Genomic DNA, 26,969 nt, shown 5'->3' with positions numbered 1-26,969 from the left:
TTTCCCTCTTCCCTGAAAACAGAAAAAACTATATGTAAGTTCACGCAAACTACCATTTTTTTTAGTGTAAGGTTTAGCGTAAAATGTGCTGGCTGACTGCCACGGGAAGCAAAAAGCTTGTAATTTCAATTACATGGCATTTCAAGTAGAACAGGCCCTAATGTGGAAGGTGGGGATTAGAGGTGGCTGCCAATATTGCAACAGAGCTCTGAGAAGGTTTATTATTTTTACAGTACCAAAAAAACATGTTGACTAGCTCACCTTATGTCCTTGAACAGACTACAGAAGCTGAAAGATTAAACACTGGGTCAGCTCTTATAGAAAATGCATGTTATGTGAAGAATCTTTAAAAAAATATTGCACAAAAAGTTGTGCTGCATGAATAACAACTGTCCTTGCCAGCTGCTTGGTCAGAACGGAAGGGACACTTGCAAACAAATTGTTTAATAAAGGGTAATTTTTTTTTTGTATTTGGAGTGATCTCTGTCAAATGTCTATTTAAGATAATTAAGCCACTCAACAAAGAAATGGTAGGTTATACATAGAAAGCTAAGCGTAGTTTTCCTTCTTACAGTATTGTCTCCTGAAGTTACCAGTAAAATTTTGCACTCGATTAGCAAAACTATGTAGAAGAAAAAGTTCAATCAAAATGCATTGCATATATTTACACCTTGCCAGGAACTAACTCATTAATTGGGTTTCGCCTCCTTTTCCTCACTTCATTGTGATCATGCAATTCAGATAGTCTTTAAAAATGAGGAAGTGCTTTCTCTTGTGAGGTGGGGACTGTTCCCACACCTGAAAAAAGATTGTGTGTGTGCATGGATGTATATGTGAGTACCTGGGTGTTTTACTCTGAAGCAGGCCAAAATGACAGAAATAGAATGCTGCAATGTTTATTAACCCTTTTTATGGTTACCAAGAAAGAGTAATTTATTTTCTAATGAGCACTTGATTTCCAGATGATGTTGTAGGTAATTTGGAGGCCTTCCTCTTGGCCTCAGCTATTCTGAAATGTTGCACATCTGTAGAACTCCCCAGGTGTCAGTAGGTTTTGCACGTCAAGTCAGCTCAATGGTGAGATCAAGACATTATCGTCACTGGTTTTTTTTAGGGATAAAATCTATACTGATGTATGTTGTCAAAATAACAGTATGTTGCAGATTGAAACACATGTAATGACCTTGGAAAAACTTTCTTATTTTTATTCATGACCTCCTTAATTGTATTTCTGTTCCACTGTGGCATTCCCAGTAAGTTATGGTATTTTTCAGAAGTTCAGGGAACCAGTGATTACCTTTGGCTTTACTGTTTGTGATTTTTTTATTTTAGCAGTAATTTGGCTAAGTGATCTGAGTAAAGAAAGCATTAATAAATGTATTGCATGTGAAGAAATTATGATGATATGTGAAGAAAACCACTTAAGAAATGGATGCATAGTTGACCTTAAAAGTTGACAAACGTATCATGAGGGCTTTGTTTGATATATATTTCTGGTGCAGAGAGACGTTGCCTCACCTTCAAAGTTTGAAGGTGATGAACAGGGCCCAGAGCTGTTTCTACAAGTTAGAAAGATGAGGATGTCTTTCAGGAACATATCTTTTTGATGCAAATAGACCATTTATAGATTCTGTGCTAATATTTATAAAACTTAATGAATGATCAAGGGTATTTGTAGTTTGGAAGGTACTGAAGGAATTGGAAGGAATTCTATAGAATCATAGAATGGTTTAGGTTGGAAAGGTCCTTAAAGATCATCGAGCTCCAACCTCCCTGCCATGGGCAGAGACACCTCCCACTAGACCAGGTTGCCCAAGGCCACGTCCAGCCTGGCCTTGAACGCCTAATGGGGCCTCAACAACCTCTCTGGGCAACCTCTTCTAGTGCCTTACAACCCTCAAAGTGAAAAGCTTCTTCCTAATGGTTAATCTAAACCTGCCCTCTTCCAGTTTATAGCCATTCCCGCTCGTCCTGTCACTACATGCCCTAGTAAAAAGTCCTTCCCATGCTCTCCTGTAGGCCCCCTTTAGGTACTGGAAGGCCGCAATAAGATCTCCCCGGAGCCTTCTCTTCTCCAGGCTGAACAGCCCCAACTCTCTCAGCCTCTCAAGCCTCTCTCTATGCACACACTTCATACATATATGCTATATTTTTCAACTACTTTCAATCTACTGTCATTATTATTAAGGTCCAAGTTAACGGACATTAGTGTTTTATCTCTGCAATTCCTGGCCTGTAGACAAAAGGTAGGTTTTGGTAAAGTGGAATAAGAAGGTTAAATAAAAGGCTTGCAAGCTTGAGTCTTCTTAGTGACACATCTGAACTGCTGCCATTCATCCAGTGGAGAGAAGGGGCATCAGTGAATTCTTGCTAGAGCTGTACAAATTCATTTACCCTTGCATTTGAACTGACATGCTTCCAAAGCTTCTTTGATAACATCCTCTACTTTCAGCTTGTGTTTATCTTTTAGGAATAAGGCTGTTGCATAAAATGCTGGAGGCACTGAGGACCTCTGTGTGTGTTTATGCATTATTCACGTAGCTGAACTCATAGTCTCAAAATGTAAAAAATATTTTATTTATGTTCAGTATTATTTAGTTATATATAAAAAAACATTACCTGAGCCTGCCTCAAAAACTGTTGGTTGTAGCCCTGAAATATCTAGCTTCAGAAAAGGAACAAAAAATAGTTACACTACAGTTTTAATGTCGTAATAAACTCTTGTACCTTTTTTTTTCCCCCAGGTCATTATTATTTTCTATCAAGTGAGTGTTTAATTGGAAGGCACTTTTATAAGCACAGAATTTATCATGAAATTAAATGGCTAATATTAAATATCTGATCTTCCATAACTACTATTGTAATACTGTTCTGGTATTTTGTGAAATTATCGTCTGACAAAATGCCATAAACTTATGATATTACATAGAACAGAAGAATACACAGGAAAAATTACAAAATTTGGAGAAAAAATGTGTCCAGAGTTACATCATGAATTTCACAGGGTGTTGGAACTGTGTATTTGAAAGGGAGTTTGAACATATAACAATATGTAATGGTAGAGACTGAATATATGTAAATGTATTTGTTTTAAATCATACACAGATTGATATTTGTTCTCAGAAAGAATGCATACATCTGTGCTACATCCAGAACTGAACACAAATTCTTTATATGTGTTAACAGGATGAAGGCAGACACAAATATTTATTAAATAAATGCATGTGTTTACCTGCCTTTGTGTTCCTGTATACGCTTATACACAGGCATATCTATATGTCTTACATGAACTTCTGTAAGATTCTAAAACCTGTATTGAAGCATACAAAGTTATTGCTGATGTTTGATGATCGTTGTGATGTGGAGTCTGCTAATTGCAAGTGGTTTAATTTACTCATGTTTTTATAAATGTCTAAAGCACTATCATGATAACTGCCATTAAAGAATCATTTTTCTCTATTTTTCTTAGATTTTACTACAGGCAGTAGAGAGCTGCCTTTACTCAGACTGTCAGCTTAGTTGTATGTATCTTACATGATTCCTGTGCTTAAAGGACAGTACAGTAGAGGAAAAAGCAGAATGTAAGAACAGTAGAGGTTTGTAGAAGAGAAAGATAACTCAATTTCCTTTCCAGAAAGTAGGACATGGAGAGTGAAACTCTCTCACCAGGCTAACATTTGGAAGTCTGTGTTTCTAGGGGTTTAGGGAGTTACAAAAAAATGATAATAATTTGCTTATGATAAATAATAAACTCAAATAGTCCGAGTTAAGAATATTAGAAGAGCAGTTTGGTCTTCGAGTATTACCATAGACCATTGGCTAACTTTTATTCCATATTTCATCAGAGTTGTATTTGTGCATGAAATTGTATATTCAAAAAGGATTCATCCTTATAACCTTGGGGATTTTTCCCCCCCATAGTCATTATTGAAGTCCTGCTGGAGTTTCTCCCTTATGAAAATATACACTATAAAATGTATGTAAAAAAATGCCTTTTTCCACCATTAAAATGTGGGAACAAGAGTATATCTAAAAACTGATTGAAAATTAAAATATTAGAGTTTTGTTACAGGCTCTATTCCCCCTTACCATCTCTTATTTAGTTTCGTTTATTTCAGAGGAATTGTTCACAGCATGTAACATCAGAATAAAATATTCTTCCATCTAAAGATAGGTATTGGGTAACTAATATCTATTAGAAATAAACTTTTGGAGAGGTGAGTAATTTAATACAGATTAATATTCTGTAGTGGCCTCAACAACCCAGATTATCATTTGGATGGAGAATTCACAGTGAGGACTGAAGTGACAAATGCTCAAAATCTCTTGGGGGAACAGGTGAATCAGGTCTGGTGAGATGCCTGAAATAAATGCGTTTGCAGGAGCAGTTCCACTCCTGAGTAACTTACCGTTCTTTTCAGCTGTTCCTGTGTATTTACCTGGGATTAAATATGGGAAACTTTAACCAGAGCAATACTAGTGTAAAAAACAATGGGCAAATCCAAAAATGTCATTAGTGTTCTAAAAATATTGGGAGTTAACGACAGAATTGTCTGCAGCTTTGAACTATTTTGTATGCTGGTAAATATGCCTTGGCTTTTTTATGTATGGATGTGCAGCATTGCAGTGTAGCTGTTGCTTTATAAATATGTATCTGTGTTAACATATTTTAAAGATAAACGGTTCACAGTTATCGGTTCCATACAAAGCAGTGGATGTTTGGAACAGGTTAAAAATTATATAGATTTCATATAACATTTTACTTCTGTAGAATTATGCTTACTTTTCTAAAAAGGATGGCAACTACAGTGCTTTATTTAGGGTTTACAGTTAAAGCAAATTGTTTGTGAATAGAGATGATATCAAACCTGTATTTTCATGTCCATCCTTTAAACTGCTGTATGCCTTTCCCTGTGACATGAGAGTCCGCCAGAAAAGTACCATCATGTTCTGCAGCAACCCACGTGTCTGCTGGTGATACGGTTCCAGCCCGGCAGACTGTGTAGCAGTGGAGCCCTGGATGCTTTCCTCGAACGGGGTCACCAGTTTGAGTCTCCCTCCTCTGCTCAGTCATTCTTCTATCTGAAATTATATCAGCTTAATGTCTTTGAAACTATGGCCCCTCTCTAAATTTCTTTGACATTTAGTGAAAGATTAAAAAATTAGTAAGAGGTGAATGAGAATGAGACCATTGCATAAGCCTCGCTTCTTTAGGATACCTGGGAAATCAACAAAACCCTCTAGACTACAGATGAAATGTTTTGGTGAGGTAATAATATAAAATTTATTTCAGATAGGCTGTTAAAAATGCTTTAATTAATGGTTTTGTTTGTTGTTTTTATGACGGAATCTTGCACACTAGGTCATATATTTTTTGTGTATTTCAAATAAGCATTAAAAAAAACAAGTTTACCTCATATTTTAAAATCATTTCTTGAAACTGTATTGAGCGAGTTCCAGAAAATGCAGATAATTTTGAATCCTACACTGTTCAATAGTGAAGTGACTGGGGAGGTGGTCTGTTTCCTGGCATCCCTTCCAAACTGCTATGTTGCCCTGATGATTTAGTTGCTGTTCCTGAAAGGAATACTTCTTGCAGTGATAAAAGAGCACTTGCAATTTTGATTAGGAAGTTCTGTGATATTCCCAGACTGCTGCTTTGCAGAGATATGGTGCCAAATGTTATGGTAATTTAAAGTAAGTGCAACCCCCACTAAGTAACTGGAACTGCACAGAATGTAAATTGTGGAAGAATTTGTCCTGTTAGGATGTCTCAGCGTGGAACAAGAGCTTGCGTGAAGGTATATATTTGAATTATTTTAGAACTGTTGATTTTAAGTAAAGCCTACTATTTATGTTATTTAAGGTATTTTGATACTTTGAAATATTTTGCATAGTGTTATATATTCTACATAAAAAGCAGCAGATTCACTATTCTAAATGAGGACATCAATTTTTCTATTATTTCGCATGTAAATGTGAAACTAGATTAAAAGCATTCCCTTTTCTTTTTATCTCTGTAAGTCTCAGACAGTTTGGACCCTGGATGCCATGGATGTCAGACCTGGAGGTTCCCCAAGGCAGAAACTCTTAAAGGACTCCTTAGCAGCAAAAGAACTTCAGACCATGGAAAAACACCTAGCTGGTATGTATGGCAGGGTAACAACGGATCATAAACTGCCTAGCAGTACTCACCCAGCCAGCTCTGCCAATATTTTAGACGAAGGAAAAAAATTACCTGTCTCACATGCTGATGAAAACAGAGAAAAACTTCAAACTTCCCTTTTTCTTCATGAGGAGAAACAGCACAATTATTGTTGTGTTTGTAGATGTAATGAACTTTGCTGTAATTATGGTAAATACAGTAATTAAACAGTAATTAAACTGTGTTAAATATACTGTAGTCTGACAGCTTAATAACACACTTTTTTTTTTTGTTTTCACATTTCCCCAAGACATGCAATAAGGAGGTGCTGATGCTTCACCTGCAGCTAAGTAGTCTTTAGAAGAGGCTGCAGTGGACCTTTAGCTTGAGAATAGATCGCTTTGCAAGAAAAACCCACCTTGTTCTGGAGACTTCTGGCTAAGTGAAGTCTGTTAACTTGTGTGCAGTGGAACATCTGCAACATCTTTGATGGAGTAACCATTTCTAAAAGGTCAAACAAAAAAAAACCCCTTTTTTTTTTCCCCAGTGAAAATGTGTTTCAGAGCTGTATAAAAATTAATGAGGGATATCCTAGGATATAGTTTGCAATTTATTGTTCTTTGTAATCACTGTTTTCTTATCTTCAGCTTTAGTGATAAGGTATGACTTAGACCTATAGCATGGTAGTCCTATATTATGCATGCTATTTGTCATATGGTGAAAGCTACACTTCATGGGCCAACTCTACGAAAAGTAATGCAGAACTGCAACACAAAGACCGTGTGTCTAAGGTGGAGGGAGAAATAAAATTTATCTGACCTTTCTTTCAAGAAATTCAGAGAGTGAGGTAGAGAACTTACCACTTTCAGTGTGATTTTCTAAAAGACTTTGGATGTTTATCCTACCAATAATATTGGTGTGAAAGGCTTGGGAGCTGTATCCTTTTTAGAGAGGTACAGCTGTTGTACCTCTGTCTAGGGGCTGTTGCAGCTGAAATCAAGGCAGAAGAGAAAGCTGCAAGCACAATAAGGGAAACACTTTAGAAAAAAGTTTTGCTTGGAATGGAACAAGAACTAAAAATGATGATGTCTACAAATGAAGACATTTTAGACAGTGTTTGTTTCTGACAACAGAGGCACTGTCATTCAATTGTTTTTGACAGATTCAAGTCACAGTAGCTATTAGAGATGTTGCCACTGCCAAACTAAACTGAAATCCATGAGCCCCCTCCAAGCTGAAACTGCCAGGAACATCTAGTAGGAGCCCAGAGACCAGCAGGCTGAGCTGTTTCTGTGGTGTAGCAGGGACCTGAATACCCCAGGGGCCTCTGCCACTGAGGTGCCACTCGCCTTCCCATGTGTTGCTGCACTTCTTTACACAGGAGGAGTCTGGTGAACATTGCCCTACTTTGATTTATGTCCTAACTGGTCACATTTCCATGGTTGTACAAGCTGTTCTTGTATGCAGTATGCTCTGAAAGATGCAGTTCCTTTAGATCTCCTTTGACAAAGCTGACAGTTATATCTACTATATTCAATAGAATATGGAATTTTAAATACTTAATTGACCGTAAGCTAACTAGCTACATTCAGTTAGTCTCTGAGATTCAGTCTGCTGTTGTGTGACCTACAAGGTCTTCTCTCTCACATCAATGCTGCTGTTGTCACTTGGCTTTGGGCCCGTTATTTCAGTAACACTGTGACATGGGGTTCAGTCGTTCTACCATGCAGTAATTTTTGACTGCCTGAGAAATTCACGAGAAAAAAGCCCAATTATTAGACATTGGACTCTTGTATTCCTAATAATTCATGTCCTATTATAACACCAGTCCTGCTTGAGACAATTATTGCCCTAACAGATGAGCATAATGTCATTTCTATGAAGAATCAGCTCAGATAATAATGCTGTGGTTTTGCTTAGCCTTATTTGTCTCACATATTTGCAAAAGTTCAAGTGCCTCTACATCAGCAAATCTCCTTGTTTCACTTCTCTTAGCAAGCGTGCTGGAACCTATCAATTCTACCCAATACTAGGCAGTCATTTAGATGCCTGAATTATGACTTGGATTACCTGTATAACGATGAAACATGGTCCCCTGTCTCAGATACAACTTCTTAAGGGGCCTGGCTTTCTCTTATGGACTATGTGCTGGATAAAACTCACTCCTAACATAAGGCACAATTTGGTGCCCGTGCCTAAATTAGGGTCTAGCACCAACTGCTAGCAACTGCCTCAGTACCTTGATAGCTGAAAGCAGCAATTTTACAAAATCAGACGCTGAAGCTGTCAGTTTTCTTTTCCCTCTCTCCATATGGCTCGTAGTACTTTTGTGTAAGATCCAGTATCTTAGGTTACTGTGGCTGCTTTATATCACATGCAAGTGGAGGATATATTTTTTTGGTATTTAATTCCAGTATCTTGCCAATTTGGTTTGTTAAACTGATTGTGTGGTCATTGGATACTTCTGGAATATAGTTTGTCACAAGAAGAACTGTTAAATGCATAAACAGTTTGTAAGTGCCTTATGAATCACATCCTTATTCTGGTATTTCTGATATGAAAGTAAAATGCGATTGTGTTGCTTTGTTGCCTGCATTTTATTTTCCTTTAAATGACATTGTCAAGGGATTTAAAAAATCCCTTATTTACTATGGATCAGATAATACTGTAAAGCTGGAGATGTGTGATTTTTTTTTCTTTCTGGTTGAAAAGCTGAGATTGAAGCAAAATCAAAAAGAGGATGTGTGCTAAATAAAACTGAATAATCACACAATGAAAACATTTTAATTATATGTGGAGAACTTATTAGAATAATTGATTTATCTGCAGGCTTGATTACTATATGGAATTAAGGAAACATGAGCCAGAATAAAATGTTTATTTAACTTATTAAATCATGCAATATTCAGATAATTTCTTAGCATACTGAATCATCGTGGGGAAGTTAGAGGTCTGTGATGTTGCAAAGGCATAAGCTAAGCTGAATCTTTAAAAGAACCTTTTCCTCATTTGGTTTAAATTGGCTACCCACATTGTCATTGCCCCTGAATTTTTGCCAGACATATTACAAGTTCGAAAGTGATGTGTATTGTTTTTTTTTAAAAGCATAATGGAAAAGTACTTCAAGACATAATTATTTCAAAATGGAAAAAAATAATTTTAAGAGGTCAGCAAGGTAGCAATTGGAAATATTCTTAACTGTTTACTAGAAACAATAACTGTTTTGAAACTTGCTAACAGCAAAACATTTAAGATGAGACACACTTCTATCTGAGGCTTTCACAACTATTTCAGTTTTACCAGCTTTTCTAGTAATAACATTTGAAATCATAGAATGGTTTAGGTTGGAAGCGACCTTGAAGATCATCGAGTTCCAACCCCCCTGCCATGGGCAGAGACACCTCCCACTAGACCAGGTCGCTCAAAGCCCCATCCAGCCTGGCCTTGAACACCTCCAGGGATGGGGCATCCACAGCTTCCCTGGGCAACCTCTTCCAGTGCCTCACCACCCTTAAAGTGAAAAATTTCTTCCTAATATTTAATCTAAACCTGCCCTCTTCCAGTTTAAAGCCGTTCCCCCTTGTCCTATCACTACATGCCCTAGTAAAAAGTCCCTCCCCAGCTCTCCTGTAGGCACCCTTTAGGTACTGGAAGGCCGCAATAAGATCTCCCCGGAGCCTTCTCTTCTCCAGGCTGAACAGCCCCAACTCTCTCAGCCTCTCCTCATAGCAGAGGTGCTCCAGCCCTCAGATCATCTTCATGGCCCTCCTCTGGACCCACTCCAACAGGTCCATGTCCTTCTTATGTTGGGGACTCCAGAGCTGGACGCAGCTTCTATTAGACTAGTAACATGAAATTGACATAGCTTGTTTTCCTGTTTTCAAGGTGTTATTATAAAATAAGTTAATGTTAAGGGCATCACATCTTTAATTATTTTACATGCAGCATTCCTTCTGTACCTACTGGTAAACATGAGTGAAAGAAAATCTGATTTTACCTGCCCTCTTCCAGTTTAAAGCCGTTAATGCCCAATATGCAGTATAGAGTCTGTTTCTTTTAGGACTTTTAGAACACGAAGTTATTGTTATCAAAATAAAAATGAAATGCTTGTTTTATATAAGTTCACTTAATAGGTGTTTAAATCAGTAGAGCCTTGCTAATTTACAGCTTCTGAGACTGTGACTTATACAGTTTAATGGGAATCACATTGCTTTGCTAAAGATAACCAACTATCCCTTTCAAAACCAAGTTACAGTAGACTACATCAGTGAAAGTGAAAAGTCATAACAGTTGTGAAAGAAAATAAACTTGAGTAAACTGTTCCTTAAGCTTGATATTTTTACTTGCAAGGACTTTCAGTATGTTAGCAATGCCAAACTAAATTCCAGCCACCCTCACCTAACTTTGTTGGATATATCTGATTTAATTAATTAGAAAAATTAATATAATTTAATTGAATTCAGAAGACATTTTTCATCACTACCCCTGATCTGTTCTGGTTTTAAATAGGGTCTTATTCCTTATGGCTGTGTGAGGGGTAGGGACTGGACCACCAAATGGCGGCCACCTTTTCTTCTTGGATTCTAGGTGTTGGTGACCCCATCACCTGCTGTTGCAATGATGGCAGGCCAGAGCACAAAATTCAGATTCAAACCGGATCACAGATCCAGATGTGCCAGATATCAAGCGTTATTTCCCCCAGAGTTTTGGCTGTGCAATAGACAGCGAGGCCAGAAGACAAATTCTCATCTTGAACCAGTTTTCGCTTGCCCTTCACTGCAGCTGAGGATGGGAAGTTTAGCTCACTGCTCCATCTTGGTTTGATACCAATGAGAAACTATGCAAAAGCTACAGAGAGAGAATTTTGAAGAAACGAGAGGGAATTTTACAAGTTGTATTGACATTCAATGAAGTGGTGATATTTCGTTTCTGTGGGATAGCTCTGTTTGCAGTAAATCAAATCTAAATAAACTTTGACGAAATGCTTGTCAAACATTTGAACATTTCTGATACCCTATATTTTAAGTGTGAAAAGGTTGTCACTTACATTGGAGAAAATCAAGAAGAGTTTTAAATCAGAGAGAAACAGAAAGTGAATTTCTTTCTTTCTTCTCTTTTCTGTTTGTGTGTGTGTGCACAGATATTGAGAAGGACCTAGCACTATGGGAAGAAGCAAGGCTCTCAAGAAGCCCTACTGTCCAACATCATAATTTAGTTACATCTGACCATCAAGGAAATCTTCAAGCTACACAGGGCCAAAATCCAAGGCCTCAGGTGCAAACTCAGACAGGGAAGAACATTCAGCTCCAAGGAAACAAATCACCACCGCTGCCCACCAACAGCAGAACACTGGTCTCCAGTGTTGCAAACAGTAGGCCTCCAACGCCTGGTACACAAACCAACAGGCCACCAACTCCATCAACTCCAGGGAGTAGGCCTGTGACCCCGAATAGCTTGCTGTCCCGGCCTCTTACCCCTAGCAACCAAGGAAATAGGGAAGGCATCATTAGTATGCAAAGAAGCAGATCTTTGACATCTAAGAGCCAAATGGGGAGGACCCTCAGCGCTGCTTCAGGGCTTTCTGTGCAAATGAGTGGAGACATTGTTGGAACTGTCACTACTCAGAGAAGCAGTTTATCAGAAGTAAGATTTTCAATTTAATGTTTTTGCTATGTTTAAGAGCTACTATTACATGAAGATAGATTGTGTTTTATGTTGAAGTAACATCAGTGTACCTAATGTAACTTACTACTCTGAGAAGAATTGAAATATAATGATGAGAAAATTAGCAAAGAAAGACAGCTCAGCTTTGAGAGGTACTGATTAGAGAATGTCAGGATTGTTACAGAAATCTGAAACACTCCTGCCCCTCAAATTTTCCATGAGCTCTGTAGGGTTTTGCCTGCATGATGCATAGCAGTTTTATTAGCCTTATGGTTTCCAAGAGGTGTGCACCTCTGAAATATTAAACACAACTATGTCTTATCTTTATGATTCCAGGGTTTGTTTTGTTTTGGTTTTTTTTTTTTGGTTTTTTTTTTTGCTGCTGCACTGGCAGTGCATAGGATTTCCTTAGTCTTTCATTTTTTGGACACATTGGAATGATTAGTTAGGCATCGCTGAATGGACAACTTTTCTGAAACACAAAACTGAACCACAATGAGGAAATGTCCGACATCACTGAGTCACTCTCTAGTACTATGTGCGTGTTAACTAGGTTGATTCAGAGCATAAAAACTTCCTGTCCCATATTAATGGCTTTTATGGGATTAGTCTTTGTTTAAAACAAAACAAAGGAAAAAGTTAAAGTACCTTGTACATTTTGAGTGGGATTCTCCTCTGCTAACCTTAGCTGCCTTAAAGATAACTTTAGTGTGTAGGCAGTGGAAATAAAAGCACCTGTGAAAGAATAGCCCCGCTGTCTATCTCAGATACATGCCTTACAAAGGTGAGTTTTTTTCTCAGGAAATGTCAATCCTTTTATACAGACTTGAGAAGGACCTAGATGTCTGGATTGCTAATTTTTTAATGGTGGAATAAGTCGGTTCCCACCATTTAGTACCAATCTCTTTGTAATCCATTTGTCAAAGCCTGGAGAGCTTTTTTCCAAGACTGAAAAAAATATCATAACTTTAGATAATAATTTCTGAGAAGTATCATTTGTTTTAAAAATCTGTTGGGTATGACACTTGACAACAATGTATTCTCAGTCTAATGACTTTTTAAAAAGATTAAAAGTGTTGTTTATAATAATATTGTTTAGAGATGCTCGTAGGAAAATTAGATATTTGTTACTTAGTATAATCTTGCAATTAAGTATATAGCCTCCATTATTTATTATGAAAGAAAGGAAACGAGGCACAGATAACTCTAAAACTGAAGTATTTGGGGAGGAAATCTTACTTAAATTTGGTGGTTGACAAAACCCCCTCATTTTGATGTTTGAATGGCAGTGCACTAATCCCATCACTCAAGCTACTTCACCTAGAACTGGGTATCCAACTTAAACATATGAGGACTGAAGGTGACTACAGATTTGTTGAAAGTATCTTCACTGAAAGTTGATATCTTTTCAAATGAAGTTTTCCATGTAAAAAAATATGTAATTGTAACAGATATCTTTTTTGACAAGCAAAAAACCCTTTGTTTCCTGTTTTGAGGGGTTTGCGTTTGTGTGTTGGAATTTTCTCACATACCTGAAAATGAGAACTGAAATTCATTTTTAACTAAAAATGTTCAGAAGAAATGAAGGGTTTCATTTTTTCCCACTAAAGACTTCTCTTTTTCTTTCTTTCTTTTTAAGTGGTCCTGTTGCTAACTGATACATAGTCATGTGATGCCAACTAGAATTATTGTATAGACTCCTGATAGTGCCATGTAATGAGCACTGCATCTACACCAAGGGACATCCAGTCTGTCCACCAATTCTGGTCTTTCCTGTAACAAGGCAGGCAATTAAAAATGCTTTCTTCCACAGCCTTTCTGTAGTTATAGTAATAATAACCATGAGTCCCATTTCATTTGCTTTGACTTGTTACTTCTGTTTGCCAAATCCCAAGCTTTGCTGATAGCTCTTACAATGTGTCCTGTTATACTTTTAATATATCATGTATATATATGTCTCAAGAACTTGAAGAAATGAGCAATATTATTATCCTGTTTTACAGTTAGAATGGCATGTCCAGTTTCATCCAGCAAGTCCACTGTAATGCTGGTGTTAAATCTCAGCATTTCTATACAGGATCTTATCCTCTATTATAATCCCTTCTAGAAGTGACAAATTCTTTTCTTTCTCTTTGCTCACTGGGTACAATAGTATGTTGGCTGCTAGTGACCCAGCTCCAACCCTATTTATTCCTTCCTGACATGCACAAGTGACCTTTGACTTAATGAAATCTCATCTTGGGACTAGCTCTGCTTCCAAGGGGAAAAGTGCTAATATGATATGTTCATACTGAAGACCTTCCTCTGTCAAGCTATAAAGGCCATCAGATGTCAGAGAGTAGCTGATGGAGGTCTGGCCAATCTGCTGCTCCCAGCTCCGTGTTTGGAGTGCTATACTGGAAACTTTGGGAGCTCTTTTAAGCTGTCTTTGCCCACTTAAGTTTCTGGTCACTTAGAGAAGTGGGTTTAGACAGAACTTTCCCAGGAAGTATCTCTGTTCAGTGACATTTTTTGCTGTGTTAGAGGTGTCCCTCTATTTGTGGCCATGTGGTTTCATTCTCTTGTGTAACCGCTTCTCTCTGACCATGGAGACAAATTTTAAAAAGTCAAGGGTTGTCTGGGATAGAACAACAACAAAGTTCTGTCTTTCTTTGTACTTCTACAGATCAAAAACATATAAAACTAAAGGCTGATACTGTAAATTATTTTGCAACTTTCATTGTAGGTTTTGTATCATCTTCCTGTATAAAAACAGTAAAATAAAAGAAGGGAAAGTGCCTTTATTCTTCTTAGACTTACGGTGTTAACTGGGAATCTCCACTAGATGTAAATACACTGTGGTTATATTGCCAATCCTATAGAAGATACTATGATAAGATTTTGCAAATAGTTCTGCTTCCTTACTCTTAGACGGTGTTAATGGAATTAACCAGTACAAAGTTGATACATATTTGATGAGAATAAGTCAATTGAAAAGGATGCAGTTACTGGGTACCAGAAGCATGTTTTAGCATAAGGAGCTTGAATTAAAGAATTCAGAATCTGCATGGGTTTACACTGTGTGTGCTGTCCCTTGTTTATTTATGAGGAATTATAACATATCTCTCAATGCCTTATGTATGCTTCCTAGTTTGTAACGTGTTTTAAAGTAACAATGCTAAAATATTACTGATAAATACAAATCAGAGTTCTTAAGTTGTAGTAAAGTTCATGCTGTAGCTCAGGATGGTTCAATCTTGTTATAGCACAAATCTTAAATAATTTGGCAAGTACTTAACATATCAGCTGTTAAGAATGTTTTAGGTTTTTTTAATGCTCAAGACATAACGATCTGAGATTATGTGGATGAGTTTCTGCCTCTTGGCACACATAATATTACAAAGTTCTAACAGGTGTGTTTTATTATCAGCTCTGTTCGAGGCTGAATTGAATTATAGCAAAGAAATGCTACCTAGAGAAATAGTTTTATTATCTCTATAAAACTAATAAATCAGGGTTCCAAATCCTTTGGCAGAGATACTTTTGTGCATTTACGTTATCCTTTGGTGTTTTGTATAAATTGACAAAGGAATGTTGAATCCTGCTTATCTCTTTAGGATGGATTCCATTAAAGTGACACAATTCTGTGATGGTTATCGATAGCTGTTGAGATGAAAATACTACTGACTCCCTTGTTTGCCATTTCATCTTCTGAATACTTGGAATTTTACAATCACTTTATTTATCCAGATAGTTTAAAGTGGTATTCAGTAATCTTTATTGGTCTGTCATTGTTAACAGTGAGAAAATTCAGCTTTCATATATATATATAGCATTGATTAACACAAGTCTTACTTCTGCTTACTGGAGTATAGACCATAATTTGATGTGATGAGGTCTCTCTTGTTGGTCGGATACTTCCATTCTGTTCTGGTGCCTCGCTCAGTTCTTTGCTCTGTGTTTTTGGAAGACTAAAAAGTGTGATGATCACTGTGGGAGCCACTCACTCCTACTGCAAGAATCCTGTTCCGTGAACCAAAAGACCTTGTCCACTCCAGTGTTGTGGTCAGCAAGCTTCTCACACACTGAACACTCATGAAATGGCAATACATGCGTAAGAGCTGGAGCTCGTCCCTGAGCTTAGTGTTGGGCCATTACAGCAGTCTTTGTGGATTTTTTTAACAGATTACTGACACAATCATTTACTCCCTGTGAGTTATAGATCTTGATTGAACAGCCTCTGGTCTCCAAGAACTGATTTAAACAAGCCTGGTTTCTGTTTTTAAACCAGATAGCCTAACAATAAAAGTTTTGCTGTAGCGCTGTACAATGCAGTTTAACTTTGAATATGTAGATACTGTTTTTCAGCTGGTGTAAAAGAAGACATGGCTATTACCCACCCCCACCCGCACCTCCCCCCCCCTTTTTTTTTTCAGGTACTTATAAGAATCTGGCCAGTAATTTTATGGTATGTGGGCAATGTTTAAGTTCTCTTTTAGAGACTAGACTTGCGTGTTTGAACTTCTTTTGATAATAAAACTATGCATTCCAATCTCATCGCTTACCTTGAATATTGCAGAGGAACCTGTCAAGCTATTTTATATGTCTGTGTGTGTACGTGCTCGCATACTCACATATGGAAAAATATTTTTATATACATATATATAAATAAAAAAGGAGGCAATTGTAAAACATTTTTAAAAGCATATATTCAGCTCCGTATGGATTTTTAACTGTGTAAAACATTTATATTTTGATGCTTAGAGTTTTATGGTATCTTGGAGACAAAAGTTTCCATAGCATTTTTCCTTACCAGGCGTTCTCCTTCTCCAATAAAACCATAGGTTCTAAATCAAATTTCAGGTCCTTGTTCTTACTAGATTGGAAACAGTGAAAGTTCTTACAAATCAAAGCCTTACTTAAACAAATCAGGCATGACATGTCTAGGCATAGTCCAAAAAATGCAGGGACAGATGGAATATCTGGATTAAGATTTTGTTCTGTGTCACTGCATTTCTGGGATGAGTATGTATATATCTGTGGCTATAGCAGATAGATAGCAAGAGAGACCTTTTCTTTTTTTTTTTTTTCAGAATAGATAAATAAATAAGAATTAAATAAAAAAAAAAATCTAGGGACCCTGCATATCCTCTACATTCTGGTTTTATTTCATAGCAAAATATTTTTTTTCTATCAAAGGTTTTCTCCTTGAGACTAGAGTATTTGCTACAGTCTGCATTTATATAGAACAACTCTCTGTCATTTTATCTAAAATAGATCTGTTTGTGGCAGGATGAATTCTTACAACAGCTTCAGCTTGCTCATCAACCTTGGATATTGCCGAGTGACACCGAAAGTGAAGGAGTGGAAGCTGACCAAGACAAATGTAAGTATATTTGTTAGGATTAGATAATATTTCAAAAACCTCAAACTTTTAACTTCTCTTTTTCATATCTTCAAATCCTGTGAAGATGTCATGCTTGCTCACAGGAGCTTTTCTCATAAGTACCAATTACTCATTTGTTTGAGGGCTGAACTTTATCGGATTGATTTACATAAGCTTTTCCTACAGTCACTGAACAATGACAAGATGATCGCAGACCACAGTTTACTTAGCTAAGTGAAACAATTTGTCCTGATGTGTTTAAGTAGCTGTTCCAGAGAAGTAGCATGAAGTTGAAATAGGTACTCTGTTTAGTAGTTCTGTATTGACCAGCAGAAAAAAACAGTAGCTGTGAAAAGTAGAGCCTTCCTCCTCAGGCCTGTGGCTCCATTATCTCTATTTTGCTTGCATTCTTTTGAATTCCTCTGTATGAAAAAAAGTTCTTAATCACACAAGTAATCCTTAATATCCTACACTCTTTGAAGCAGTTCTCTAATCAAGAAAGCAAAGGTCAGCAGGATCATAACCTAAATGACAGAACAAGTCACAACAAGTAACATGCTATAAATTGCAGAACATTAAAAGTATAGGAATTTCTATCTGCCTACCAGGTACCTGTAAATAATCTTGCTGAAAATATTAAATGTTTTGCATTTTCTTTTTTTAATTCATGGTAGATTTGTGGTCTCTGAGGGTGAATATGCAAACTATTTCCTTTTGGTGATATACCTGAAAAGAACAGATGATTTAATCAGCATGTTTAGAAAACTTAATACATTCTACTAAAACTGCTTTAAACATGGACAGTTAAAATAAGAAAGCCGATTTTTTCACAGAATGGAACAGCTGTATCAGGGATTAATGATTAATAACAATTATGTCATATAAACAGAATATATTTTTAAATTATACCACTTAAAAAATTAAGAATTTTCTATTCATATATCAGTTTCACAATTCCATATGTAGCCTGGGGTTTGACTATGAAATTTCAATTTTCATAATGAGACACTAAAGAGCGTGTGCTAGGGTTTTTTAACATTAGTACAGTGTAAAAATAAAGTTCTGTGTGTCCAGCTGATTTTAGTCCAAAGCCAAAGACTTGCTCCTGAACCTTTCACTTATCTTTAGGCTGAAGGTCACCTTAGGTGGCCAAAGGGACATCCTGGTACCCACCTTTTCTGTGCACGTGAATTTTCCTCTGTATTTTCTTCATTGAATTTACAATCACACAAACAGTGGTAGGACTAGCTGTGCACACATAGACTGGTGCTAATAATGTCATCAGGGAGACTGGTGCTTCAGGACACATCAGATGCACATCGTGGTTCTTTTATAGCTGCTGTACCTGAGCTGCATGGGTGTGGGGACTTCTGAGCATCCAAGATCCTGTGCTATAAGAGTCCAAGAATCCTGATAGATCATCATCACTGCCCAATGTGACAGAGTGGTAAATTATAGATAAAAGTTTCAGTCCTACCACCAGATCAATAGAGATGGTAGTTGCCTGACTAATAACAATTGTTTTTCCTTGATCCAATGGCACCGAGAACAGAGAAGGTAAAGAAGGTAGCCGTAAGCTATAGTTTCTGACCAAAAGTTAAAGCATGTTATTAAGGGCATTGCCTCTTAAACACTGACAGGCCTGAGGCATCCACCACCTCTCTAGGAAGCCTGTTCTAATGTTTGACCAGCCTCTCAGTAAAGAAATACTTCCCAATGTCCAGTCTAAACCTGCCCTGGTACAGCTTTGAACCATTCCCACACATCCTATCACTGGATCCCAGGGAGAAGAGCTCTGCACCTCCCTCTCCAATTCCCTTCCTCAGGAAGCTGTAGAGAGCCATGAGGTCACCCCTCAGCCTCCTTTTCTCCAAACACAGACAAGCCCAAACTCCTTAGCTGGAAGGATACGCCTTCCAGCTGCCCACCAGCTTTGCTGCCCTCCTCTAGAAATGTTGAAGGACCTTCACATCCTTCTTAAATTGTGAGGTCCAGAATGGCACACAGTACTCCAGGTGAGGCTGCACCAGCACTGAACACAGCAGGATAATCACCTCTTTTGATCAGCCGGTTATACTGTGTTTGATGCCCCCCAGGATGCAGTTCCCCCCTTCGCTGCCGGGGCACACTGCTGATTCCTATTGAGCTTGCTGTCAACCAGCACCCCCAGATCCCTTTCTGCAGTGCAGCTCTCCAGCCACTCCTCTCCCAATTTGTACTTGTGCCTGGCATTACTCTGTCCTAGGAGCAGAATTGGCATTTGGACTTGTTAATTTAATCCCATTAATCATTGTCCAATGCTCCAATCTATCTAGATCCCTCTGCAAGGCCTCTTGTCCCTCAAGAAAGTCAACAGAACCTCCCAGTTTGGTTATCATCAGCAGACTTGCTAATGGTGCATTGAACTCCTGCATCCACATCACTGATAAATATATTGAACCGAACCAGCCCTAGAATTGAAGCCTGAGGAGCACTGCTGGTGACTGGTTGCCAGTCAGATGTAGGCCCATTCACTACAACCCTCTGAGCTCTGCGCTTCAGCCAGTTCTTCACCCAGCGCACCATGAACCCGCTCACCCCACAGTTGGACAACTTGTCCAGAAGTTTACTGTGAGGCGCAGTATCAAAAGCCTTACTAAAATCCAGAAAAACTACATCCACCACCTTTCCTTATCCACTAGGTGGGTGACCTTATCATAGAAGGACATCAGATTAGTTGTTTTAACTTTCCCTTTTGTGAACCCATGTTGACTGTGCAGTTAACTGTGGTGTAGATAACTGCTGCACCCTTTATAGTAGGTCAGTGTTTCTACTAATACAACTAAAGGAGTAGGAAAAAAATGTTTGATCAAAGCAATACTTTCTGTATCTGAAATTTAATACGTTATTAAAAATAACAATAAGAATGTTATCATACCCATCTAAGGTTGTATGCTAGTGTCACTGGCAAGCAGAAAGTGCAGAACTGCCACTGCTGACAAAGCAAGGCTGCCAATTCCCAGTTGTAAAGTGGGGAGTGAGTGCGGGGCTTGGCATACTTGCTGATGCCAGTGCTTGTAGGCAGAGCAGCTGGCAAGATTACACATCATTTTTCACCCTAAAGTTAATAAATCTGTGTGGATGTTGTGTGTGTGATTTAGTGTTGAGGGGGCCCAAGAGTTCATAATTTATGAGTCTGAGCAGAAGAGCTGCAAAATTAATCTTTACAATAGCAACACCTGTTCTTTGACTCAGCTTTTAATAAATTATATGTGGATAATATTTACCACATTCTTTGACTACTTTGAGATAATAGCAGCCAGGTGTAAAGCTAGTTTTTGGTAGTGGGAAAATTAACAATGCAAAAAGAGAAGATATGTGAGTCACTGAGTTCTTTTAAATTAATACCTTCTGGTTAGTGTTCTACAAGAAAAAAAATGAAAAAATTTAGGCGTAACAGTTTCCAGTGCAGTCAGATGTAGGAGTTTAAAGAGGCTATTTTGAAAGCCAATGATAGCTGAACAGAATTGGGTCACTTTGGCATCTGAACCTCTCCCAACAAACATCATTTGCAAAACAGATATGACAGCACACATCTTGTCTTATGGAAATGAGAGCTAGGTTCTCAGTTCTTGTAAATCAGACTTTCCTTTCTAAATCCTTCAGGCTCTCTGACAGCATTTTAAGAATTTATCCTTATCAGCAAGATCCAAAGATAACTGGAAGTCAATAATTTTTAAAGCTTCATACCAATTATGACAAAATTTGAAATCAAATAGGTACTCATATGAAAGAGTATAAATGATTACAGGTTAAAAGATTTGTTATCTTAAAGAAGTAAAGAAAAGCATTTTCAATCATTTCATTGTTGATTTTTTTAGCATACCCTCTCCGTCTTCCTCTTTACATGCTTAATCAAGTTTGTGGCCGTATGTCAGAGATGGAGAGATAGGTGTATAATTATCTGCTCTTGTAATGTAAATTTTGTTATTAAAAAATAGGAACCAACACATGCTTTTTAAAGAACTACTGTCATTTAGTGACTAAATTTCTTCTGCTTGCTAGATGGGTTCTCCTTTAATACTTTGTGCACACTGAATAGAGAGGAGTGAAAATAGCCAAGGTGATATGATCCAAAATCAAGGGTTTGTGGTTTTTTTGTGATCTTAGTGTCACTAAAACACCTGTAGATGGGGCCTCACGTGCCTTTCTCCTCAGCTGTCATATTGAAGACAGTTCCCCATTATTACCTGCAGTAGTTTGCTTGTGTGCTGATTCTCTGCAGAGAGTTTTCAGAAGATGCATAGAGATCATTTGTGGAAAATATTTGCCACTTCCACAATAGTTCAGTTTGGTGAGAGTTCTTTGAGTGGGCAAAAATAATTTTCTTCTTTATGGAGTCCTGATGCAAGGAGACAGAAGAGCTGCACCTACAACCAGCAGAGCATTTCTTAGCCAGCTTTTATGAGAAAAAATTTGGCCTTTCAGGCGACTGGCAAAAGTCAGCTTGAATTTTCCCTTGAGAACAGGTCCTACAAATACTGCTGGTTAGGAACTTCTAATGCATCACTTGCTTCCAAGAACCTTGAAAAGACAAAGACAGTCTTTTGGTGTAATTTGACTTACTATCTCTAGTCCTGGCATAGACATATTACCTAAAAGCCCGAGTCTGCTTTCTTGGGTGCATAACTCAAGAAATAACTCCCACAGCAGATTTCCCCAGGTCTCACAGCTTTGGACACGGAGCATCCCTACCTGCAGTCAGTCCATTTGGCACATGTACATGATAAGTGAACAGTGTAGACTCGTAGTGAATTTGCTACTTGGTTAATCCATATTAAATATATACATATTTGTATATGCATTCCTTTGGCCTAATCCACTTAAGGCATGTCAGTTTCTGTAGTCAATGGCACACTAAGTGGTGCGAATATTACCACTTCACTCTAACTTCAACTTTCCAACAGGAGCACTAGATGCTCATTTCTATCTCAGCTGATTTGAGACAACGCTTGAACTCTCACCTACTAACCTGTGGCAAGCAACTTAAATGTTTTGCCACTAATACATCTGCAAACTCTTTTCTAAGTTTGCAGTAGAAGGTCTACTGCTGATAAATCAAAGCTGAGTGTTGGGGAAAAGTGTGATTTCCACTCCATCTATTTTTGTACTGGTCTTGAAACTCTGCAGTCAGAGACATTCTGCTGATGACTTCAACAGGTATTGAAGAAAACCTTCATTGTCCCATTCTGCACAAATGTCCACCTAGGAAAAACACCGAAAGGATGAGAGACAGTTTTTTGTAGAATCAAGAAATTCAGACTGTGTTCCAGTAAAATTCCAAACCTTACAATATTTGTACACACGTAAAATTCCTTACATTGAGCAAATTCACATGGCTAAACAGTTAGTTTTTCTTAATTATGAAAATTATTGTACCTAAGATTTGGAAAATTGCTTGATCAGAGTTGATAATAATAAAGAGTTTACTGCTGGAATATGTTTTTGCTGTGAAAATTTCCTTTTGCTCGAGTCAGGTACTACCCAGTATGACTAAGAATGACAGAATCAGGCTTAGAACAGCAACTGTTGATTGCAACCTTTATGACATTATCACAAACACATTCCATTTCTGTCAATCAAATTCAGCTATTTATTTGTGTTCTGCTCTGATGGAGGATAGCAGTACCGGCAACATCTCTCTCAGTGGGTATGAGTTTAGGGCAAGGCTAGATTTGGTTTCTCTAGGGAGTAAGGTAGTTCTGAGGCATTGCTCAAATGTGTTAGTCAACGATATGTCTGGTTAGTAAGAACATAATATTTGTAGTTGGAAATTTTCCCCAATGAATAGTAAATTCACTATAAATATGCACTTTTTTGTCCCAAAAGCAAATCAGGGTTGAACTTCTAGGTGACTGGATTCCAGATTCATTAATCTTCTGGAGAAATGTACTGGTATCTTTATTTCATTTAATATCTCAAGGGTGGTAGTATAAATTGGAGTAAAGAAGTCATATCTCCCCATCCCACATAACGTTTCTAGGGAGTGTCGTGAAGCTTTTTTCTGCTTAGGGTATGAGTCATTTTCCAAATTTCTCCAGTGTGCACTTAGGTATGTTAAAGAAGATACATTGTTTGTCATTCTGCCTACCAGTGTCTAGCTTGGTATTTTAGCTTGAGACAGTTCTATGTCCATCCGCTTCAGAAATGGGATACCAGTCAGGATTGTGTTCCTGTAAACAGAATTTCTCCAGAGCTATTGGATGGTCTTGGCTGGATGTCTTGTAACACCTATAGCTGAAGCTGCACCATTTCATATAACTGCTTTTTGAGCCTGAAAATGGGAGAAAGCAATTGTCTAGCATGGAAACATGTCCACTTGAATTTAATTATTTATAGATAGTGAAACAAAAGTAGAGACTGACATTATTTCTGCCAGAAGTTAGATGACTGTTGGATAGTGAGGGGAGAGTTCAAATACAACTAGAGAATGTTGGAACTAGACTCAAGATTCCTGTTTTTTAAATGGATGTGCTTAAACCCAAAGCTGCCATTGTCTCCTTATACTGTTAAGGCTTTAGCTCATGTCACTTTGTTTCTACTGATTAATATTTGGTTTCATCTTGGAAAAATTTGCATTGAGCTAAATTTGGGAGGAGGGAATTTCCCATTGCAGTGAAGAAAAAAATTCTCAAAAATTGTTTCGGTGCAGAAAGCTGTTTTCAGTAAAGCTTCCAAACCCAAGGATATCTTTTTCTGCAACTTGCATTATTATGGTAAATTTGGATTCCCAAAGACATTTAATGTAATAAAAAATGACACTATAATTTAAAAAATGGCATAGAGAATTATCAGGGCACACATTAGGTAAATTAAAAGCTGGCTCACTGAGGAATCAAACCCTAGAGTTTCAAATGGGAAGATGTAGATGAGTGGGGCTCATTAGGGTCTGATACTTTTGGATAATTGGTGGGAAGGACAAGTTGAAGTTATTAAATGATATGAATCCCCTGGTATAATGGCCACATTCCAGTAAAATGCACTTTATTATAACCAGATGAAATATATTTGAACCAAATGAAATATATCTGGCACCAGAGAAACATATCTGTCTCTGCTGCAGAATAATGAGGCTTTGTCCTGGAAAGCAGTGACCTAATGGATTTAGGATGATCATAGAAGATCATCTCAGTGTGAGCTCTCAGCATAATGCTGTCACAAAGAAGGGTAGACCGTTCCTTGAATGCCTAAAAAGTTAAGTAGCAAAATAGTTATTCCACATCATATCAGTAAAAAACTGTGGATTTGCTGTCTTGCAATTAAGAAAGATTGGAATTACTTGAGACATTTCAGAAGATGATTAAAATCGACCCAGGGTTTGGGAAACCCTTTTAGGAGTTCACCTTACCTGACGGCATTCAACTAGGAATCTCTGAGATGATTTGGCATCTATAGGTAGATGTTTAAATAAAAAAGATTCAACTCATCAGACTGCGACAAAGGAAATAAAATGCTGTGTCCTAGCAACTGGGAGCCTTAAGCATTGTAAGCAAAAGTTAAGAGAGGCAATGAACTTGGAGTCATTAACATGAGGCGATACAGCTTTGTAAATGACAGGTGATAGATAATCCAGCAGGAGCTTCTGTGGGCTCTACACAGGTATATGGGAGATCAAGCTAGATGATCGCAGCAAGAGATTTCCATTTTCAGTTGCTTTCCTGGACACTGCATGTTAGGTATTGATAAAGATGCACATAATAGAATAGTCATGATTCTACATTTGTATTACCTGTTGTCTTACAAACCCTTGAAGATGGGCATAACTGTATGGACATGGAAACACATTTTTGTGATCTAAGGTTTATTCTAGTGATTTTTAACTGCAAAGCTCACCCCTAGTTGTTTTTATTATCATAATTTATTACTTGGAATATAAAGGTCATTTACTTGAGAAGTCGGGGTGCCTCTATATAAAGTGATGGCTGTCCTTGTAATCAAAAAATATACACCGGGGAAATATAAGATATGACAGTTTGGATTAATATTGATCATAACAAAGATATTAATAAAATGCTGTTAAACTTTACTGTGCTCTAGATAGTCACAGAAGTTTGTGCAAAGCACAAAATATGTTCATGCTAATTTTATCTGTGTGAATGTTCAGTATTAAATGGCAGTGCATACAATAACAGTAATATAAATATTTTGCTTTTAAAAGATTTTTTTTGATTCAAAAACATTTGCAAGTGGAGTTCTAAGCTTTCAGGAAAAAAAAATATTGGCTGTACTTAATTTTTGAATTCCAGAGTTCTATGCCTTGTATAAACCACTCTGGTTAGATATACAGATAACATCAACAGATAATCATCTGTGCTCATCCCTAAGAAAATGTACTAGGCTTTATTAGAATTTTGTTCCAAAATAAGAATATAAACATATATCGATTTACATATGTCACAATAAAAATACTTCACTAGCTGTATATTGATATAACAGGCTATACACATATTGATACAAGAACTTTGATTTGAATCACAAAGTATAGTGTATGTGTTGAAACACAGGTTGTTTAATATGGTGCTGTTAAAAGATCAGTCTGAAAGGATATAATTAAAGATGATAAACTTCTAGGAAAGTAAAGCTCTTCTCTAATATTAAACAATTTCTGAGAACAAAATAAACTAAAACTTTTACTCACTAATCACGGATAACCAGTTAGCCATTATAGCAAAGAAATGTAACTTTTTAATGGGAAGGCAGCCTAATATGCTGCATATTGATGAAGGTACTTTAATTAAATCACTTGATTCAGTTTTGGTTGTGTCAGATTGATCCATCCCCTTTTAGAGATTGGTCTTCCAAAACATTTGTTGAGTAAAGGTAACTTAAAGGTAGGTCTTTGTGAAGGCATGCAGTGAACTGAGAACTGATCTTGTTGAAAAAATGTCTGAGTAAATAGAATATTTTAACTCAGATAATTCAGTCCTGTGTTGTTGCTCACCCCTCTAGCTGCCCAGCATTTGTGTTGTGTGAATCAGGAGGAGCTATGGAGAGTATGTGAGACTGACAGTGGTGAGCTGAAACTCTTTCAGCTGGCCTTTCAGCCAAAAAATGCTCGTGAAGCAATACCACTATGGTTTTAGTAAAGACAAGTGACTATAAACCTGTGAAAACAGTGAGATGCAAAGTCATCCTATGGAACTGCGTCTGGCCTTAGAGGGGCATATCAAGGAGCCTGACTGGGGGACTGCTGTCCAGATTTTCCAGTTGAAAGGAACTGTGTCCTTCATAGTACAGAGCATTGGAAAGAGCTGGGGACCAAATTATGCTGATGGGCTTATTCTTTCATGCCTTTCTTGATTCCCTTGTTTGCCATGCTGGCTGAGTGCTTTCACTGCAGGCCAAGACGACCTTGCTGCAAACCTACATGTGCTTTTTATTCCATTTAATTGTCCCAACTTTTTTCAAGAGCTATCAAAGCTAGTCATCTTTCACCAGTACCTTGTGTAGTCATTTACAGCAGTGAAGAAAGAGCACAAAGTAGCCTTGAAGTACTACCAAAGCACATTGGTCATGTTCTACACCTACTTTTCACTCAATATTGTTTGAATGTAAATGACCCCATGAAGTGTAAGACCCAGGCAGCAGCAAACAGGGAGTACATCCATTTGCATTAAATAAGGCCTTGAAAGGCTTTTGGCTCCGCAAACTGATTGATTTAGCAGAGGGGGCAGATTGCTCCAGAAACCAGAGAAAATGTAGAATGCTTGACTGTAATCCCAGGATGCACACATGACCAGAAGGTGAAGGATCTAT

The 26,969-nt window shown here is 37.6% G+C and overlaps 1 protein-coding gene across 1 annotated transcript in view; it reads left to right on the top strand.

The window, feature by feature from the left end:
- Positions 1-26,162, top strand: part of LOC104287500 (chromosome unknown open reading frame, human C8orf34) — a 138,272-nt gene extending 112,110 nt beyond the window's left edge. The window contains exons 10-13 of the mRNA XM_009886216.1: positions 6,025-6,145; positions 11,286-11,788; positions 17,081-17,174; positions 26,128-26,162. Of these exons, the coding sequence (XP_009884518.1) occupies positions 6,025-6,145; positions 11,286-11,788; positions 17,081-17,174; positions 26,128-26,162 (753 nt within the window). The remainder of the gene's footprint in view (positions 1-6,024; positions 6,146-11,285; positions 11,789-17,080; positions 17,175-26,127) is intronic.
- The last annotated feature ends 807 nt before the right edge of the window (positions 26,163-26,969 follow it).

This window comes from Charadrius vociferus, unplaced genomic scaffold (assembly GCF_000708025.1).
Source record: "Charadrius vociferus isolate BGI_N301 unplaced genomic scaffold, ASM70802v2 scaffold885, whole genome shotgun sequence".
Lineage (NCBI taxonomy): Eukaryota > Metazoa > Chordata > Aves > Charadriiformes > Charadriidae > Charadrius > Charadrius vociferus.
Note: the sequence above shows the minus strand (reverse complement) of the source record. Positions and strands in the feature narration are given on the sequence as shown.